The sequence below is a fragment of the Kogia breviceps genome, chromosome 9 (assembly GCF_026419965.1).
Source record: "Kogia breviceps isolate mKogBre1 chromosome 9, mKogBre1 haplotype 1, whole genome shotgun sequence".
In the NCBI taxonomy this organism is placed as follows: Eukaryota; Metazoa; Chordata; class Mammalia; order Artiodactyla; family Physeteridae; genus Kogia; species Kogia breviceps.
In genome coordinates, this window is record NC_081318.1 from 1,812,645 (window position 1) to 1,832,896 (window position 20,252).

At 40.8% G+C, this 20,252-nt stretch overlaps 1 protein-coding gene across 5 annotated transcripts in view; it reads left to right on the forward strand.

Moving 5' to 3' along the window:
- Positions 1 to 20,252, forward strand: part of LMBR1 (limb development membrane protein 1) — a 144,379-nt gene that overhangs the window by 22,961 nt on the left and 101,166 nt on the right. For 4 of the 5 annotated variants that reach the window (XM_059073697.2, XM_059073702.2, XM_067041753.1 and 1 more), the window contains exons 2-4: positions 4,053 to 4,125; positions 6,186 to 6,225; positions 11,616 to 11,755. In XM_059073697.2, coding sequence (XP_058929680.1) covers positions 4,053 to 4,125; positions 6,186 to 6,225; positions 11,616 to 11,755 — 253 coding nt within the window. The remainder of the gene's footprint in view (positions 1 to 4,052; positions 4,126 to 6,185; positions 6,226 to 11,615; positions 11,756 to 20,252) is intronic. The other variant, XM_059073704.2, reaches the window with a different exon arrangement.

The window sequence follows — 20,252 nt, forward strand, 5'->3', positions numbered from 1 at the left end:
ACTAAAGCCGTGTGGCCCCCAGTGAGGGCTGAAGCACCTGCTTTGGGTCAGCTGGCACAGAGGACATGCACCCTGTGCTTCTGCTTATGGGCTCTGGTAGCCTTGTTCTTCCTTCCCTGATCAGGAGAGAAAAGCTCAGTCTTTTCAGAGAACCGTGAGAGCCCATCCTCTCTCTTTTTATCAGCTGTACCTCACCTTTAGTGGTGGGGAGCTGGAATGACTTCCTTCTTTTTTTGGTTAGGAATTTCCTTTTGTCTCCAATGAATGTAGGAGAATAGGAGGCGTCATTATGCTTGTTCTCATCTTACATATCCCCGTGGGTCAGTCTCTCCGATAAAGAGGTGCTCATTTAGAGAAGGGGCAACTGCTCCTACCCCGTCTTTGGAACTAGAAAAATAGTCTAACTAGTTCTGTGATTTGTTTTGTTGTTCCAGTCTGGTATAGTTGTATGTTTATTTTCATAGTGGGTAGCTTTTATTTCCAAATTAGTAGTACTTACACTTGTTTCTATAATTGTTAGCCTTCTACTCTTAGATGGATTGCTTTCCATTAGTCATTTCTATCCCATGCCATGCAATTTGGTTCTTTGATTTCTGTTTGTCCATTAACTTTCATGCCTTCTCATCTACCACTTCTGCACCAACTCCTTGGAACTCCTGAAACTACTCTTCTCCACCTTTAATTACTAATTTAAAAAATCCTAAAACATGCTTTAGTCACAACTTTGTATTCTTCCAGCTTCCTTGGTCCAAGTACTTTTATTGCAGCTGCTTCTCTACCAGGAACCTCAGTTGACTGGCATGTCCACTCCTATCCATCACTTGGGTACACTTTTCTCCCAATCCACTTAGGTTTCATGGCCCATTATTTCACCCACTCTTGCTAACACCCTAAACCAGTGGTTCTCCAATAGTGGTCTAGGGATTTCTGGGGGTTGGTGGTTCAAACCCTGGGAGCAGATGAGGTTAACTATAAGGAGCTTGTGGAATGAGAATAGATTTCTGGCTCTGCTCAGAAATCATAGAGAAGAATAATGTTTAAAGGCTGGCAGGAAAAGGGAAGCTAGTGGTGGAGTCTGGGAGAATAATCAGAGAAGGAGGAAGATTGCTGACGTGCAAGTTGCTGCTTAGAGGGCAGGTGAAATCATGAAAGTGTAATTTGGCTGTTGGGACATCACTGACCACTGCCAGAAGCACTTTGAGTGGGTCAGTGGGCGTGAAGTCAGATAGGTGGTTGGAAGAGTGAGTGAGTGGTGGTGAAAAGTGGAAGTCCACAAGTGTATGCTGTAAAGGGGAGGAGAGAGAATAGGTTATTTGTTAGAATCATCAAGCCTGTGATAGTTCCTGGGGACTCCACCTACATCTGCCTCAGCATCTGAGAATCAAGCTTCTGTGTTGTGTTGTATAGCATCATCAGGCTTCCTGTGCTGCTTAGAGTCTTGGCGTGAGCTTGCCTGAAACTTTAAAGGCCGTTTCATTTCCAGTCGCCCCTCACTTCTGTTGTGTTTTTTTCTCACATCCATTTATTCTCCCATTCTCCTGCGCGACTTACATATCCTCGCCCCACCGTTGTGTGTAACTCATCTGATGAAGTCTCTTACACTGAGAAAATAGAAGCCATCAAAAGATAATGTCTTTGCGCTTCTGCCACCATCTACTTACCCACCTGCAGAGGGACTCAAATATTCTCTCAGTTCCTACTTTTCCTCCTCCTCCTTTTTACTCTGGATAAATTTTTGTATATGTAGCCCCTCAACTTGAGCACATTTCTTCAGCGATTCTCCCTTTCTTGCATCAGAAATAAGTACTGGATTATTTCAACAACTATATAACTTTTCTCATCTTAAAAAAACCCTCTCAGCAGTCCCTTTTACATTTCCTTTGCTGTCCTTTATCATAAAACTCCTGGTAAGAACTGTCTACTTTCATTTTGCTCCAAGTTTTCTCCTCGCTTAATCCATTTCAGGCAGGTGTTTCCCTCCACCCTTCCAGAAAAACAGCTCTTGTCAAGGTCACTGATGACCTCCATGTTGCTAAATCCAGTTGTCAGTTCTCAGCGTTCATCTTACTTGGCCTTTCAGCAGCATTTGACGCGGTAGATAGTTCCCTTTTCCTAGATAAACTTTCTTCACTTGGCTTTCAGTACGTCAGTCTCTTCTTTGATGCTGCTCCTCAGTCAGCTTTTGCTGATTCCCTTCTCTCGAGTTGGCTTCTAAATATTTGAGAGCCCAGGACTGTGTCCTCAGACTTCTCTTCTCTGGCTATACTTACCACCTACAGTGGAAACCTCATCTAGTCTCATGGCTTTAAATACCATCTGTCTGCTGATGACTCTTCTTTTTTTCCCCCTAGCCTGGTTCCTTCCCCTGAGCTGTACACATTTTTATATCCAACTGCCCATTCAACCTCTCCACCTGAGTGAATAATATCTGTTTCAAATTCAGCAATGTAAACTCTATTCTTTTTTTTTTTTTTTTTTTTTTTTTTTTGCTGTACGTGGGCCTCTCACTGTTACGGCCTCTCCCGTTGCAGAGCACAGGCTCTGGACGCACAGGCGCAGTGGCCACGGCTCACGGGCCCAGCCACTCCGCGGCACCTGGGATCTTCCCGGACCGGGGCATGAACCCGTGTCCCCCTGCATCGGCAGGCGGGACTCTCAACCACTGTGCCACCAGGGAAGCCCTAAACTCTCTTCTTATTTCTACCCCCAAACTACTCCTCTTTTGATCTTCCCTGACTCAGGAAATGGCAACTCTGTCCAGTTTCTCAAGCCAAGAACCTTATGTTTATCCCTACAAGTCCTGTCAAGTCTGCTTTCAAAACATACCCAGAACTTGATAACTTCTTAACACCTCCACAGCACAGGTGTAAGTGACCTCTCCTCTATATTATTGCAGTGAGTCCTAACTGGTCTCCCTGCTTCCGTCATTTCTCCTAATTTATTTTCCACAGTGTAACTAGAGTGAGCCTTTTGCAGTATGTCAGATCATATCACTACTCTGCTCAGTGGATATTTACTGCCTAGTCCATGATCATTCTCAGTCATACGGCTGCCAACCCTTCTTCAGAAATCCATGCATAGGGGTGATCCCGAGCCTTTATCATCCCCTGGAATGGTTTCATTTGAAAGTCTTCAAAATATTTCTACCATGATCCACAGCTCCATTAGACCTTTATCTAAAGCACAGTTGATCTTTGACTATACTGAGATCTCTCATTCCTTCACCCATCCTTTTTTGCCTGCCATCCCCTAGATCTGATAGAAATTAAACGGAATTTAATATTAAAAAGTATCTTGTTCAGGGCTTCCCTGGTGGCGCAGTTGTTGAGAGTCCGCCTGCCGATGCAGGGGACGCGGGTTCGTGCCCCGGTCCGGGAGGATCCCACATGCCGCGGAGCGGCTGGGCCCGTGAGCCATGGCCGCTGAGCCTGCGCGTCCGGAGCCTGTGCTCCGCAACGGGAGAGGCCACAACAGTGAGAGGCCCGCATATCACAAAAAAAAAAAAAAAAAAAAAAAGTATCTTGTTCAACTGCTGTTCTTTTTGACATGTTTAATTATTGAATAACCGCCCCCCACCCCCACCTTGATTTGTGAGACATTGTGTATGTACAACCACCTGACATGAATTTTTATATGATAGAATCTGTTTCATTGATCTGTCAAGTTTTGGTGTCAGCACACTCTTTAAATGTTATTGAAGCTTTATATTAATAGTATGTTTTAATATTGGTAAGGTTAGTAGCCTCTCATTGACTTCATTTTTCAAACTTGTTGGTGATGGTCTGGTTCTTTATAGTTCCACATGATTTTGAAAACAACTTGGTCAAGTTATGAAAAGCAAAATGTCTGTTGGGCTTTTTTTCTGGAGTGGTTTTTAAGCTGGGCTGACTAGTTTGTATAAGTTAATATTTCATAACACTTTTTATTAGCTAAAATTTTTACTTTGTAATTGATTAAATTCTTTTTCCCTATTAATACCAAAGATGTATCTTCTATTACTTAAAAAGATATGCAAAAAATGTAAATGATCTGTTAAATTTGTTTTGTTTCAGATCTGTTTCCTTCTCTTTGCCATTCTCTACATTGTCTCCTACTTCATCATCACAAGATACAAGAGAAAATCAGGTTAGTAGACACATTGTTACTAAAGCTTTGATTCTAAAGCCAGGTGGTCTAGGCATGGCCCACGGCTATGTGGTGCCCATCGGCATAGTTAGTATATTCAGTATGCCTGTGATTGAAGCAAGCAGTTGCCTGGTACTAAGAGCCCTAAAAATAACCTCCAGGGAATCTGACTACTGGCAGGGTAATCTTCTTAGACCCGAGCCCTTTTTTATCACCATTCTTATGTTCAACTAAGAATAGTCCAGGGCTCTTTTCTTTCTGGGAAATTCCAGAGTTTATGAGGATATTTGGTTCCCTGTGACTGGCTCTGAATTTGAACATACCCCTCATCACCCCCACCCAGTTCTTTCTCTATCAGAATATCTTTTCTCTTTCTGAAGCGGTATAGAATTTAGAGTCTCCATAATACCATTTAGCATTAAATTATATATTATATTATCCTTTTATTATTTAATATGTATCCTTATCTCACCAGAGGGACCACTGTATCTTTTCTTTTTTTTAATGAATTTTGTGCTAATTAATTCATAGATGTTTATGCCAGAGTTTTGTGAGTAACTAACCAGTTACTTCACTGACTTCTGTTAAATCTCAGCTATTTCCTAGAAATCACAAGATTTCCACCTGTGATGCTGGGCTAATAGTAGGTGCCATGTGAATATTTAAGGATTCCATATATTAAAGCTTCCTTATGTTATTTTAAACTTGTCAGAATTTTGGAAGAAATCAGGAAATAGTGCTTGCTCTAGTGCACTACTTGGCTCTGTGACTGCACTGAAATACTCCTTGGATACTATAATCTCTCAAAATTTTGAAGACCTGGGACCCAAGACAGTATCTTAGCTGTTTTAAAAGATGTTTTGGCACCAGGTTTCATAGATTATGGACACAGAAGGAGGGAGAGATAGAGAATGAATGAATAATGCATTGTTTTAGAGGAAATCAGGGGATGATGAGCAGGAAAATAGGGTATTTATTAGGTGCTTTTTAAAGTAATCACGGGAGAGGGTAATGGGGACCCTGGACCTGGTTGGTAGAAGGTTGGCAATAGAATTGAAATGGATATGAAGCTCTTAAAACAATCTTCAAGATATGGTGGTTGATGGATGTGGGTACAACAGTATAAAAATTAATTGTGACTATGTTATTTTGTGGTCTCTTTGGTCATAAAACTATTTTGGGCAGTCAGTAATTAAGAATGGAGATTGGACTAAGAGAATGGCCCAAATATGCCATTGTCACTGAAACAGGTGGGCGCTCAGAATCCCACAGACCTATGGGGAGAGCCTTTGAGGACAACCCCAGTTAGGTACTGGGGAGAAGGAGGGGCTGGGGTGTTGTGTAACATTTTTGTAATTGGATCATAGTTGCCTTAGCTGGTAAGATTACGTGGGAGGACAAAAAAGATGGCCAACAGCCATGAGAGAGGGAGAGGGTAGGGTGAGGAAGCACAGGAGCAAGGGCCATCTTGCTCCTACTTAAAAATGACACAGAACTTGATATATTTCTGTCTGTAGCTTGAATGAAATGATGAAGTATCAAGGCAATGGTATACAAGGTGGTTTAGGATGATCCAAGAAAGTCCTCATTATTACCATTACTAACAATAGACTCAAATTACAGAAAACTATATGAGTTCTAAAATTCTGAATTTTAATTTTATAGTAAAAATTTTTTTTGGCTATTATCAACCAGAAAATTTCATTCATTAGCAATTTCACTGACATTGTATAACAATAAACTTGATAGTGGTTCTAGGGTTCTACTGAGTTTTATTTCCTTGAGCACTAAAAATTTTGGAAGATTTTAATTTACATGTGGGAATTTTGTTAATCAGGATTTTTTGATCAATCAAAACACTGTTCATTAACATATTCTATCCTCTCTGATTTAATGAGATTTAGATTTTGATCTGTGCTGAAATAAACAGTGCTTTTTGAAAATAATTTCTATTCAGTAATTGCTTCTTCAAGTTTATATTTTTGTTCATGCTTTTATTAAATTAATGAAACATTTTATTGGAAGATAAAAGAGTATTAATACCTTGAACATTTTTGCAGATGAGCAAGAAGATGAAGATGCGATAGTCAACAGGATTTCGTATGTATTTTAATGTTCAATTGTCTTGTTTCTCATTCTAAAGTCATAAGTTTTCAAAACTTAATTTTGCCTTTTGGGCAGAAATATGGAAAAAATTCACGTAAAGTATTACAGCACCTTTATCAAATGTTAGTCCTCTCCTTGGAAAGTACATATAAGCAAATACATGGACAATTGAAGATTGATTATCTCCTGTTAAAATTTGCTTATTTAAGGAGCCAACAGATTTAATCTTCAGAGGATTTAACCAGGAAATGGGCTTAAGATTGGGAAAATTGCTGGGCCGAAGAAAGAAAGCAAGAAAACTCTTGGCTGTTCGAATGGCCTGGGAACGGGGGGGGGGGGGGGGGGGGGGGGGGGGGCAGCCATCTGTTCTGGTTAATTGAGCATTACCTGCTGTGAGCAGGGAGATGGGCCCACGTGGTCCTCTTAGGCTCCTCCTAGCTTTCCGAAAGCAGAAAGCTTGCGCATGCTGATGTCTGTAGAGCCCAGCTAAAGGGCAGACATGAATCCTTTCCCAGTCCTCCAGGTATGAAGTACTTGTGAGATGTGCACCCCTCTCGGTTTAGTCTGCATTCTGCTTTTGGTGGTAAATCTACTTAACTGCATTTGTAGACCAATAATTTGTAAAAAGACAAGAACATATCCCATTGGATTTTACACTTGCATTGTGGTTTATGAAAATATGGCTGTTTCCTTGTGGTGGTGCCGGGGAGCGGCCTCACCTGCTTTACATGGCAGCTGGCGTGGCCTGTCTGAGGGGTTTGGGTTTCTCCCAGCAGCTGGTTTTTGCATCATGGTGATGCGCACAGATGTCCCCTTCCTGAAGGTAGACGCGTGCGCCCTTATAAATTCAGGAACGGGAAGTGTGGCGCAGAAGGTCACCTGGAAGGGCAGCTCTCACCTGCCTGTCCCCCTAGCTGCCCCGCCCGCTGGTCTGTCTGTCCCCGCTGCCTTTCTTCCCTTCTGCGGTGGAGTGAGTGAGAACCGAGGAGTCAGGCAGAGCTGGGTTCACGTTCTGAACTCAAGATTAACTTGCGTTCAGAATAGATTGAGAAAGGTGCCTGTCCTCCATATGTGAGCTTGAGCTACCACCTGCCTTGTAGCATGTTGTGTGGATTAAATAACATACGCCAAAAAAGGTGGGGGGGTGCTCGGTGCGCGGCAGGTGTGAGCTCGGGGTTGCTGTACTTCTCCCCCCATCCTCTTTCCTTGCCCGCCCTCCTCCCACTGAAGAGGAAGGAGCGGAATGAGATGCTGTGCTTGAAGGAGGAGAAACAGTGGCCCAGGGTTCTGAAGGGGTTCAGACACGTCCCCAGGGATAGGTGATGGCCAGCACCATCTGGCTGCCTGAGGGAGGGAGCGAGGGAGGGTTCCTGGCCGCTTACTGCAGCCCCGCGTCAGGCTGAGGAGTCTTCCCCTGGCCTCTCTCACCTCCCTTTAAACCCACCTTTGCTCTCTCTTCCGCTCCTTAAAGGCCTTCGTTCTGTCCTCTGTTTGTACCCACTCATGCCCCCAAATTCACTCTCTCTGTTCTCTTCAACCCTAAATGACATTTTCTCTCAGCTGGTTGTTTGATTTGATTTGGATCAAAGCGCCTAACTGGTGAAACTGCTTTTAAGGATGGCTTGTCCAGGCAGGAGGGGGGGCCTGGCGCGGGGCTCGGAGCACGAGGGGGCGACCAGGTGTTGACTCAGGATTTGAGAGGAGAAGGGAAGTTTTCCTGCAGAGGGGATCAGGCACGATGTTGTCCCAGGGTGTTGAGGAGGGGCGCCCACCGTGCTGGGGAGTCAGAGCCCGTGTACGGTGGGAAGGGTGTCCCTGGGGGATGGCCTGGCCTGGCTGTCAGTGCTCAGGTGGGGAGGGTGTTCACAGGGCAGGGCAGTCCAAAGTGGGGCTCACCTGAGCACATGGTGCCTCTAGGGTGAGGGGGTCAGTGTGGCAGGAGGCTGTTAAAGACAGTGGGGAGAGCGGGAAGACGACAGTGAGCACGAAGTTGTGGGGGTGCAGTTGGAGGTATCTGTATGGACTCACGTTCTTCAGTGTAGAGTCACTGAACCCAATCTAGATGTGAAGTGTGGGGGTACACGTACGTGTTTGTATGTACATGTATACGTAGTGCATGCTTACGCCGCCTAGAGCTGCCTGTCCACTGCCTGTCCATGCTCACCTGGGAGCATGACACCCCAAGAGCAAGGAGTATATTTAGCGCCCAGATTTTTGTTTCCACTAAAAGGAATCAGTGCTCCTTGGGGGGAAGGCTGATTTCAGGGCTGGGGTAGGGAAAGTTCCAGGCTCCTTTCGTCCATCTTGTAGTACCACAGTGCAGGGAAGTGCTCAAGAGTGATGGCAGCACATCAGGAAGACAGGGGAGCCTTCAGGGGCTTTCACACGTAACTCAGGGACAGTCTGAGCGTCACAGTCAGGATTGTCCTGGGTCTGACACAGAACAGAGCAGGGCAATCTTGAGTCCATATGGATAGAGACCAACAGGTGAATAACTTATTTGACAAGGAACCCGATATAGTTCCTCGTTCCAAACGTAACTTCCCACAAAGGGAAGAGGAACTTGAGAGTGGAGAGCCTTGGCAGACGGCGCCTTGGCCAGTGAGCAGAGACCGCAACCAGTAATGGGGCAGATAGACATCCCAGGCCACCTGGTAGCCTGTAGAGAGGAACGTGAAGCATGGTGTCTGTGACTTTCCTGCCCTGTGGACATGTCAGACTCCACAGAGCCAAAGCTGGCTCCCTCATCTCCCTCACCAGCCTGCTCAGCTGCAGCCGTCCCGGTCACCGTGGATGTCACAGCTGATGGCTGCTCCACCCCGCCCACTCTCAGGAGGTGGTCTTGGTCATCCCTGAGCCCTCTCTCATCCCTCACTGGGCAGTCCTGTTGGCTCTGTCCTCAGAATCTGCTCCGTTTCAGAAGGCGACATTTCTGAGGTTGCCTTCAATTCCGAGGTGCACTGTTTCATAGTTGTGTAAGCAGTGACGGCTGCCATTTTCTGACTTGACCCAGGGCCTTACCTTGAGGACCTCTTGCCAGCATTTAATTCTGTCCCATCAGCCTTTTATGGATAGTTCTCACAGCTACTCAAGGGCAACAGGGAGCATGGTATTACCTTTTTTTGTATGTCTAGGGCCAATCACAATACCTAAAGTGCAGTAGATTCTAGAGGGTTTTTTTAAAAAAAATTAATTTATTTATTTTTGGCTGTGTTGGGTCTCCATTGCTGCGCGCGGGCTTTCTCTAGTTGTGGAGAGCAGGGGCTACTCTTCATTGCGGTGCGTGGGCTTCTCATTGCAGTGGCTTCTCTTGTTACGGAGCATGGGCTCTAGGCACGTAGGCTTCGGTAGTTGTAGCACACGGGCTCAGTAGTTGTGGCTCATGGGCTCTAGAGCGCAGGCTTAGTAGTTGTGGCTCACGGGCTCTAGAGCGCAGGCTTAGTAGTTGTGGCACACGGACTTAGTTGATCCGTGGCATGTGGGATCTTCCCGGACCAGGGCTTGAACCCATGTCCCCTGCATTGGCAGGTGGATTCTCAACCACTGCGCCACCAAGGAAGTCCCTAGAAGGTTTTTGACGTAAGATCCAGTATTATATTTACAGTGACCATATATATTTAGGATTTTCTGGGTCACTTTTGATTTCAGAAACTTCATCTGTTTGCCCTCATAAGCTTACTCCTTGGTCAGATTACATCTCCCAGCTTTAGAGCCGGAAGACATGGTGAGCCTGCACTGCTGCGCGCGGGTCGGTGTCATGAGCACCAAGAGGAGGGAGGGACTTTACTGAGAGGAGCGCGAAGGGAGCCGCTGAGGGGTGCTTCACGGGGCAGCTGACGCACGGGGACCCGAGGGAGAGGGCCCACTGTGCCCAGGGCACGGAGCCCGAAAGCCCGTTCACGCTGGGTGCAAGGAGCTTAGGTAAGCCTGCCTGTGTGTGGGACTCTGTCGTGGCCAGAGGAGCCTGGAAGGGCAGATTGGGAGAACTGTGCGGGGCCTGGAATGGGAGGTCGTGGATGTGCTCTTAATTTTCATGTTGGAAGAAGGAAGGAATGGTAGCGACAGACTTGCGAGGACAGAAATGAAGGTTGCGTGAGGCACTGGTGGGTAAGTGCTGGAGATGGCAGTGGGCCTGGGGCGAGGGTGTGTCTCTGCTTTTCCCAGGAAACGTGTTGTCCGTTCAGCAAAACCCGTTTGTAAGGCTTTTTCTGTGTCTGAACTGAATTGTATTTTGGTGTGTATCATATGGTCTACATTAAAAAATTCACTAGTGATTTACTGAACAGGGGAGGTTTCATGGTTATTTTCAGCTTTTAAGTAGGAAAACGCTTCTGTTGGTTGCCACAAGATGGCATTGGCCTCAAAGTTACTCTGTTGGATGTGTATTTTGAGCGTTTAGTGTGATTTTTTCTTATATCTTCTTACATGTATTTTCACATTCTTTCTACATTAAATTTAGTGGAATGAATATTAAATTAAGGTTTCATCTCTAATGTCAGTGAGGTTCCTTTGCCATTTTATCTTTTAAAATAATCTTTAAAAAATCAGATATAAAATTTTAGACATTTCAGACGTGTAACTGAGAAAGCCCCTGTAGTCCCACTGTCCTAGGAATTGTTATGTATTATGCTAGATTTTTAAATGTACATCTATTTTCCTGTGTGTAAATATGCACTTTGTGGGGGGGGCGGGGGAGAGCGTGTTTTATATTGTCCATGCTTTTCTTCGTGTTTTTATTTTTAATTTATTTTAGACATCTTTCCATATTAGTACATATTAGAGATACCTTATTTCAAAAAATGACAAAATTGTGTTTTAAATATTGTTTAATGTATAATTCTAATAGTTGCCTACAGTTTACTATGTAGTTTATTTAACATTTACCCATTTTAAGAGATGGTAGACCAATAGGTTTGTAAGTTTCTTCTTCCTGAAATAACCATTTTCTCATAATTCTTTCTTCATACTGTGTTCACAAGCATTTTTTTCACCTGAACCGGTTTTTGTGTTACTGTTAGCATATATTGCCATAGTTGTTAATTAAATGCAATTGTGAAATAAATACTTAAATTTAAAAGAGGAATGAGGCTACAATTTATTCTTTGTAAAATGTGCGAAGTATTCTGTCTCTAGTGTATGTCTGCTTTAGGCCAACTCTTTAGACTTAAGGGTTTTTTCACAGAGTAAGTTTTAGAGTTGGTCTAGTTTAACTTCCAGGACCATACGTATATCACTTGTCTTCCACTACATATACTCAATGAAATGCATATGTAATTTTTTTGGATTTATAAAATGTAAGAGTTTTGATTCTATTTTTTTTTGAATTACTCCCATATTCTTTGCGTTTTCCAACCACTGGTGACAATGATGCTCTTCTCTTCCAGGTTGTTTCTGAGCACGTTCACTCTAGCAGTTTCAGCTGGGGCAGTTTTGCTTTTACCCTTTTCAATAATCAGCAATGAAATCCTGCTTTCTTTTCCTCAAAACTACTATATTCAGTGGCTGAATGGCTCCCTGATTCATGGTTAGTATATATTGCTTAATATAATCACAATTAATGTTTTGATTTTCTACTGTACTATATTTAAAATTTTTCCTTTTCTTAGTTTCTTTAATAATTTGCATCTTCCTTCAGTAAACCATTTGAGTTTTTAATAAAATCAGAAAACCAGATTTTACTTACTATTCCTATTCATAATTAGTTGTGAAAGGCTTTTCTACAAGAAGCAGTTTTTATGCTGACTGTGATTTTGATAAATACAGTTTCATTTAAATATTTAGCAAGAGAATTTTGGTTTATCTGGATATGTCAGAAGAACTCCTCAACCTCCATTTAGGATCTAAAAAAAAACCCCACCATAGTTTCCATTTTATTTATTTGCTGTTAGTTTCTTCAGTCATTTCAAAATGCATGATAGAAAGGGGAAAACTCTTTTGTCACAGACAAACGTTAAAATTAATGTGGTTTAAAAAAGAAATGACTTATTTTGGCAACATGGTATATTGCCTTGAAGCAAAATAGACCTGAATTCCAATCTTGGCTCTGTCATTTTCTGGACATTTTTAGTGAGATAGGACATTTTAATTTTAATTTATAAAATAAATTAAATCTAATACACATATCTTTTAAATATATTTCACTGTCTTTTGCCTACTTTTTTCATATTGAATTATGTTATCTCTTTATATGTGAAATACATCAGCTATTTATCAGATTTTTATAAATATGTTTTTCTAGTTGTTAGTTTACTTTCTAATTTTTTTTTGGTTGTTGTTACAGAATTTTTGCATTTTTATGTTGTCCAGTCTTTTTCTTCCTTTGATTTCTCTCTTTTTGTGTTTAGGAGATCCTTTCCCTTGCTGAGATGTGACAAATACTCCTTTTTTTTCTTGTTCTTTAAAAAATGGTTTTGTTTACACTTAACTGTTTAATCCATCTGGAGTTTATACAGATAACTACATTTTTTCTTACCTATTTGTGTGTGTTTAAAGAAATACATGTTTGCTGTAGAAAATTTGGAAAACAAAATTTACAGTGAAGAAAATAAATTTTTTATTAATTAATTATAAATTAATAATTAATTTATAATTAATAATAATTATAAATTAATCCTACAACCCAGAGAACTACTGTGGATACTGTGACCTAAACCCTTCAATGTTGTGTGAGTGCACATGTGAACACATAACCAAATAAATAATGAAATGGAACCCTACTGTACTCACTGTCGATTTGTCTTTGCACCCATCATCATATAGTGGGGAGGTTTCCATGCCTGAAGTACTTTTCTGTGCTATTTACAATATTGCCTAGAGCCATTATAATCATGAATTGTTCCCAGTTTTTTAGTTTAAAAAGCTACATTGTACATCTTTACAAATAAATGTTTGTCTTTAGGACAAATTTCTGCAGTTTACTTTCCCAGTAAGCATACTTTAAAGGTTTTTGAAAAGATATTTCCCAATTATTCCTCAGAAAAACTGTCTGATTTTTGCTAGCAGTTCCACTTTCATGTAGTGTGTGAGCATCTCTATTCCCAAAATGTATCTTCACCAATTTTGGGTGTTAGTTAAAAAAACCTACCAATTCAATAGATGAGAAATTTCCCTTTTAAAATTTACATTTCTTTAATTACTAGTGAGGGTGGACATTTAACAAAGCACATTTCTAGGTCATTTGTATTTATTTTTTAGTAAATTGCCTCCCTGTATTTCCTTTGCCCATTTTGCAGTGTTTTTAGGTATTAGCTATCTATCAGGTTAATTGCAAACATTTCCTTCCCAGTTGTCCTTTAATACTGCTTATCCTGTTTCTTGACAAGAAGAATTTTAACATATTAGTCTATTGCCTACTTTACACTGGGCTTGTGGTTTCTGTCAGGCTTCAGAGTCATTGATGCTCTGAAGACCAAATGAATTCAGTAAACTTAGGGCTAATTATTACGTGAATTAAGAGAAATAACTGCATTTATGTTGCTTAGCAATTGAAAAACTCAAGCAAATTAAGGTTTTTACTGAAACTGACGCAAAAAGTAAGCCATCTGTTGAAAAGTCACTGTGAAAGGCAGGAAACAACCTGGAAAGTAATGGTGAGTTGAAAAATATATTTATCAGGATTTTTCTGGTGAATTATTTTTAGATGACAGTGCTGTGTGTTGTTAACCGATACATAGATAATATACGATTTACAAATGGTTTTTGCATATGTTGTCTGAAACGTTTGTTGAAGACTACTCCCTCTGGCCCCGGCTTTCTGTAAGGTTGTGGGTTCTGTGGGCGTACAATTTTGAGGGTTGGGCTCCAGGTGTTTTCACGAGCAGTGCGGGCGGTCTCAGGCCAGGCTGACTAGTACTACGAGCGAACTGGCCTTTGTTTCCAGTTTTGCTAAATAGAAATTGTCTGATATACTTAATGACCTTCAAATACTCTAAATCAGAGCCATTTCTTTTATTCTGTTTATGGACTGGAAGTGAGAGCTACCAGTATATGACATGCTATCTACTTAATGCTGGAGGCATTAACCTTGGAAGTAAATTTATTTGTTTGTATTGGTTGTCTTTCTCATGATAATGTTAAGGGGTGTAAGCTCAGGCATTGTACCTTGTTTATAAATCAGGGCTAAGAACAGTGCTTCTCACATAGTGGTAGCCCAGTAAACATCTGTTGAGTGAGTAGATAAACTATAAACGTTAACTTTAACCTCCAGGGGACCACATCAGCTGAAAGTTGGGGAGCTAGAGGAAGAGCCCTCTAAGTTTTATCATTGCTTCTAGATGTATTCTCAGAAATTGGTCTTGGGAAGCCTAAGCCGTCAGCTCTGGACGTTGTTCTTGAGGGTTTTATGACCCCTGACTTTGTTTCTGCTTCTAATTTTTTGGTAGATCTGTATCCTTTACTGCATGTAGTGAATTTCATAAAACTTCCTATTTATCTTTCTCTTCTGAATTCATAGTTTTTTTTTTTTAACCTTGTGGATGACATCCAAGGGAGTGTTTATTTCCTTAGATTGTCTTGGGGTTGAAGATTTGTCAACCTCAGATATGCTTGCTTCTTTGCTTTTAAAAAATTATAACAATTAATGGGGTCAAACTGTCATAAGGGAGACCCAGGAGAGCCCATGGGATAGTTCCAGTATGAGTTTGAAGGCCTCAGTGGTGACAGTAGGCAGGTCAGCTTTGGAGAGTGTAAGTCTGTGTCACTGAGCCTATGCATAACCTCCATCCCTGCCACCATGGCCACTTTTTTCATGAGCTCATTGGGTGATTACAGGGGTGGCTTGGGAAAGAGGTTGACTGATATCTGTAGAACTAGGATAAGGTAATTCTATCCACTTTAATATTAAAATCCTCTGCTGAGGTCCCCCTTTAATGAGCAGTCACATGGGATACAAATATCTTCACCTTTTTCTTTTTTCCCATTTAGAGTGGTCTATCTGCATACCTCTTCTCCAAGTTTCCTTGTTACCAATTTTCCTATCATGTTCCTTCCAAGTCCCCAGCCATCCAGCCAAGCCGTTGGCCAATATGAACATGTAATCGCATGTCTGGCCATTTTTCCAAGCAAAGTGAACAGTCAGGTACACTGCCCAAAGTCCTGTCCCCCGGAGGACTCCCGTTCACCCCTGTCCTTTGGAGGTGTCCCAAGGAGGGCTGTAGTGCTGCAGCTGTCCACTTGGGGGCGGTGTGTGCATATTGTGCAGAAGGGTCTGTGAGTCAGGCCCAGACTTGTCCTCCTCTGCCAGCTGATCCGGAGGAATCCCCACGAGGCCAGGGGAGAGAAAGCAGAGCAGCAGGAGTAGGGACCGTGGGCATCTGGGCCACTTCTTCATGCGACTGACTTGTGCCTGCAGGGCCCGCTCGGGTGTGATCATGTCTACACCACCTCCCTCTGACTTTGGGATGTTGCTGTGCACACCCACATTATGGCTTGGTGGGCCGGATAAAGATAACACCATTTCATGATGGGCAGCTCAGGCCGCATGGTAACTTGGTGGCCCACAGTCAAGTCTCTGCTAAGGCCCAACAGCAAACCAATAGCTGTTTCTCAGAAGGAAGGTAGTTATCTGCAGGGGATGGCAGGGCTTTGCTCCGAAATCCTAAGAGCCTTTGCTGTGATTCACCTCTAGGGGCTGCCAAAGGCTCCGAACTGCATACTGTCTGCTGCTGATTCTTCCGGCACCATTGGATCTGCTGGATCATAAGGCCAGGGGCGGAGCAGCTTGCATAGCCGCCTGGAGCTGCAGAGCTTCAAAGCCTTCTCTTGTTCTGGGCCCCACTCAAAACCAGCAGCTTTTTGGGTCACTCAGTAAGTGGGCTAGAGTAACAGAACCAAGTGAGGAATATGTTGCCTCCCAAACCCAAAGAAGCCCACTGAGCACTGTGCCTCTGTTTTGGTTGTCGGAGAGGCCAGATGCAGCAGTCCTTAGAAGGGGTATCTTGACATGGCCCACACCACTGGACCCCTAGAAATTTCGCTGAAGTAGAAGCCTCCTGAATTTTTGTTAGATTTATTTCCCACCCTCTGATATGAAAATGTCTGACCAGTTAGAGTGGTGGCTACTTCTCACTCGCTCGGTCTCATTAGCGTACTATCATCAATTTAGTGGAGCGACGTGCAATCTTCTGGAAGGGAATGGTGACCAAGATCCCTGCAAACTAAATTGTGACGTAGCTCCAGAGGGGTGGTACATCCCTGAGTTAGGATAGTGAAGGTGTATTGCTTGCCTTCCCAGCTGGAAGCAAAATGCTTCTGATGGGCCTTATGGACAGGGATGGAGAAAAAAAGCATTTGTCACATCAGTAGCCGCATACCAGGTACCAGGAGATGTGTTCATTTACCCTAGCAACGAAACCAAGTCTGCTACGGCAGCTACAATTAGAGTCACCACCTGGTTAAGCTTACGAGAATCCACTGTCATTCTCCAAGATCCGTCTTTCTTGGGGATGTGGGAATCACTACCCCTCATCTTTCAAGTCCTTGATGGCTCCACTAATCCCTGCATTACCTTCAGGAATGTTGGATTTCTTTTGGGTTACTATTTTCCTAGTTAAAGGCAGTTCTAGTGGCCTCTGTTTGGCCTTTCTCACTATAATAGCCCTTTCTCCACAGGTCAGGGAACCATTGTGGGGATTCTGCCTGCTTTTGAGCATATCCATTCCAATTGTGCATTCCAGAGCTGGGGAAAGAACCACAGAACAGGTTCAGGGCCCCACTGTGAGACGTGTGAGACCTGAGCTGAAACTCTCCTGACCACCTGACCTCTACAAGCCCCTGCTCTGACTGGGGTGAAGTTTTGGGTCCCCTGGAGATAGTGTCAGTTCAGAGCCAGAAATGTTTTGTGAATTTGTGCTAACGTCTTTGAGGACTGGGAACATGTCTTAAATTCTCTTAATCTCCCATGAGGCACCTGTCCCAGTTCTTGCACACTGAAAATGTTCAATAACGATTCATTGATTGGATGAGTAATAGTTATTAATTGTATCATTAGGAATACTTCGGTAAAAGTAGACTTAATTTGAAGAGAAATTTAATGGCTTATTCTAAAAATGATCAATATGGAACGATTGTGCCATTAATGTGTGGATCACGTGAGGATTAGAGGTTAAGATACGTGTCAGTAATGCTTTGGTATGTGTAAATATATTCAGCTTGGCTTAAGTACAGTGTTTGGATCGTGGACATGTGTTTGAAATGTTATGTGTTAACTATATTACCTTGTAATGCCACTTCACTTCTCTGGGCTAGAATTAATAAATTACATTAATAACTAATAATATAGTTTATTATAGGATGATACAAAAGGGGCAGATATGGCAAATTAAAATGATGGCTAAAATTTGTATTGTTATTTTTATTATTATAATTTATTATTAGAATTAAAATAGAAAAAGCATAAAAAATGGACAGAAAAAAGAAAGTATCTCTTTGTATTCACTTTCTGTTTCTTGACTACTGTTAAAAAAATTAGTAGAAAAATATGAAACTCTTCAGTTCCATAAATTAAAAAAATCATGATTCACCTGCTTAATGGGTTTTCCTTTTTGAGTGATGAGAATGTTTTGGAACTAGATAAAGGTCGTGGTTGCACAACATTGCGAACGCACTAATGCCGCTGAATTATTCATTTTAAAATGGTAATTCTATGTCTGTGAGTGTAAAATTAATATAAAAATGAAACATCGATACATCTTGGGATGTAATTAAGTTGTAGCCTTAAATAAAATAAGGAAATAATTCTTCAGTTTTTGAGGTATTTTCTCTCAGTGGGGCCCAGTTTTTGCTAAGCTATCCATACTCACTTGTGACCAGACAGAGACACACATTTAGAGCATGATTGCCCGTTTTAAGATTCAGCCTGTTAAAAGATAACCCCAGTGAATCTGACTTGGCTTTGCAAGGTGTGTGTGTTTTATTTTGATTTGTCAACATGAATAGCCAATGTGCTGTTTTGGACATGATGAAGGAACAGTACAAAATCCATCTTTGTTTTATACATTTTCAAGTCCCACAGAAGGTCAGAAAATTCAGACTTTTAGATTATAAGCAATTAAACTTAAAAAAATGAAAAATAAGTATTATGTTTACTTATGTATAAATATTAAATCAAAAGTCAGTTCTTACTATATTTTAAGGTACCATTGTTAATTAAATGTTACTAACAATTTCTAGTTAATTGGTCTCAGTAGTTCAGTGATTTGTTATAATGTGCATCACTATAGTTACTGCATATATATTGTTTATAATAGTAAAGATAAAAAACAGTCTAAGTAGGAAATTTGCTTAATTAAACTTTGGTAGATCCAAACAGTGGAATGCTTTTTTGACCATTACAGATGATGATGATGATGTAGATGAGTATTTGTTGATATAGAAAGATGTCAAAAAAAATGTTTTTCTCTGGGTGGTGGGATTATATGATATAAAAAATTTATATTTATAAACGAAGTTTGTTTTGGTGTTTGCCTTGTATAATATTTCTATAGTAGATGTGTATTGCTTTTTTGTTATAAGAAAAAACTTAAAAAGTTTAATAGCTTATTGCTAAAATCGTTCTTTTTGTTTTTTTTCCCTTCTAAGTGCATAACCAAAAGCTATTTTAATTCTGAAGTTCTCACAATACTCGCTATTCAAAAGCAAACTTGCAGTCTTTCCTTTAAAGCTTATGCTTTCTTCATAGCGTTTTTTAACTTATATGTCACTTTTTGACAATTGGATCAGATCCTTAATTCCAGTGAAATATTGGTTTTAACTTAGTTTTGTTATTTTGGAAATTATTGAATATGGCTGAACTTGGATTAATTTTCTTACTGAAGTTCATGAAGTGTTTTGTCTGTATGGTTAAAAAGTGATAGATTATTTGCTTCATAGTGTTGTATATTATATTGAAGTATTTTGTGACTCCAGCAGATGGAGCTAGAAGGTGGTGCATCCATCGGTGATCTGGCAGTTCAGTTCGGTTTGCTTCGGTTTTAGACTAATTATTCTGGGATAACTTTTAAGTTTACATACCTCTTTTGGGGATAGACATTGAATATCTTTCAAAAAGATTGTCACTGAAACTGATTTAGATAAACTACAAGGTTTCTGAAGTTTTAGGGTTCTACTACCATGTCGGAGAGCACATAATTTTAGCTTTCTGAAGTAGAGAAATGTAGCTAACATTTCTTTTTATTTTACAAATTAATATGTAATAATACATAAGACAGTAAAAGTGGTGGTAGTATGTATTTATGTGTATTAGTTCTAATTTTAAATTTTGGAATGTTTTATCAAAATTGTAGAATATTCTTAAGGGATATTTATGTGTGTATGTCTGATGTATGTTTGCAAAATGCTGGAAACTTACTAAGTTTTACACAGTTTCCAAGAATAAAATGGCAACTTAGGAGTGTACAGTAGCTTTATTATTTTTCTATATATTCAATGGTCTTCTCATAGTAACTTTAACTTTCTTATATGTTGTAAAATTGATAATTAAATTAGCATAAGCTGAGTGAAGCTTTCACACATATTCTGGCTAACAAAACTTAATTTTTTGCATTGAATTATTTAGACTTTGAAAAAAGCTGGTTATTTACGATGATTGCACTGTTATGTAGTATGTTAACTCTCAAATTCTTTGTGTTAAGTGAATTTTTCTTGCAAAAGTAAATATGGTGGAGGTTATATCTCTTTTTGCGATTGTGGTTGATAAGACCATCAGCAGTAATGTTGAATCTCCTGGAAAAAGGGAAGTGGGGAAAATAAAAAAAAAAATTTAAAATTGTATGTATTATATATAATGTTCAGTATATAAAAGAAGGTGTCTAATTTCATTGCAAACTTAAATGAGTTGTTATTCAGAATCTTTGTGTGACCATCCTGATCATTTTCTTCACTTGTTCAGGAGATTGCTGCTTGATAATATCTGTTGATAAACAGGTCTTTATAGAAATTTATATAAATTTTTATAACTATCTTCATTTTAAGTAGGTTGGTTAGTCAGAATAGATACGTTTACTGATTTGTGATCTTTTGCCTAA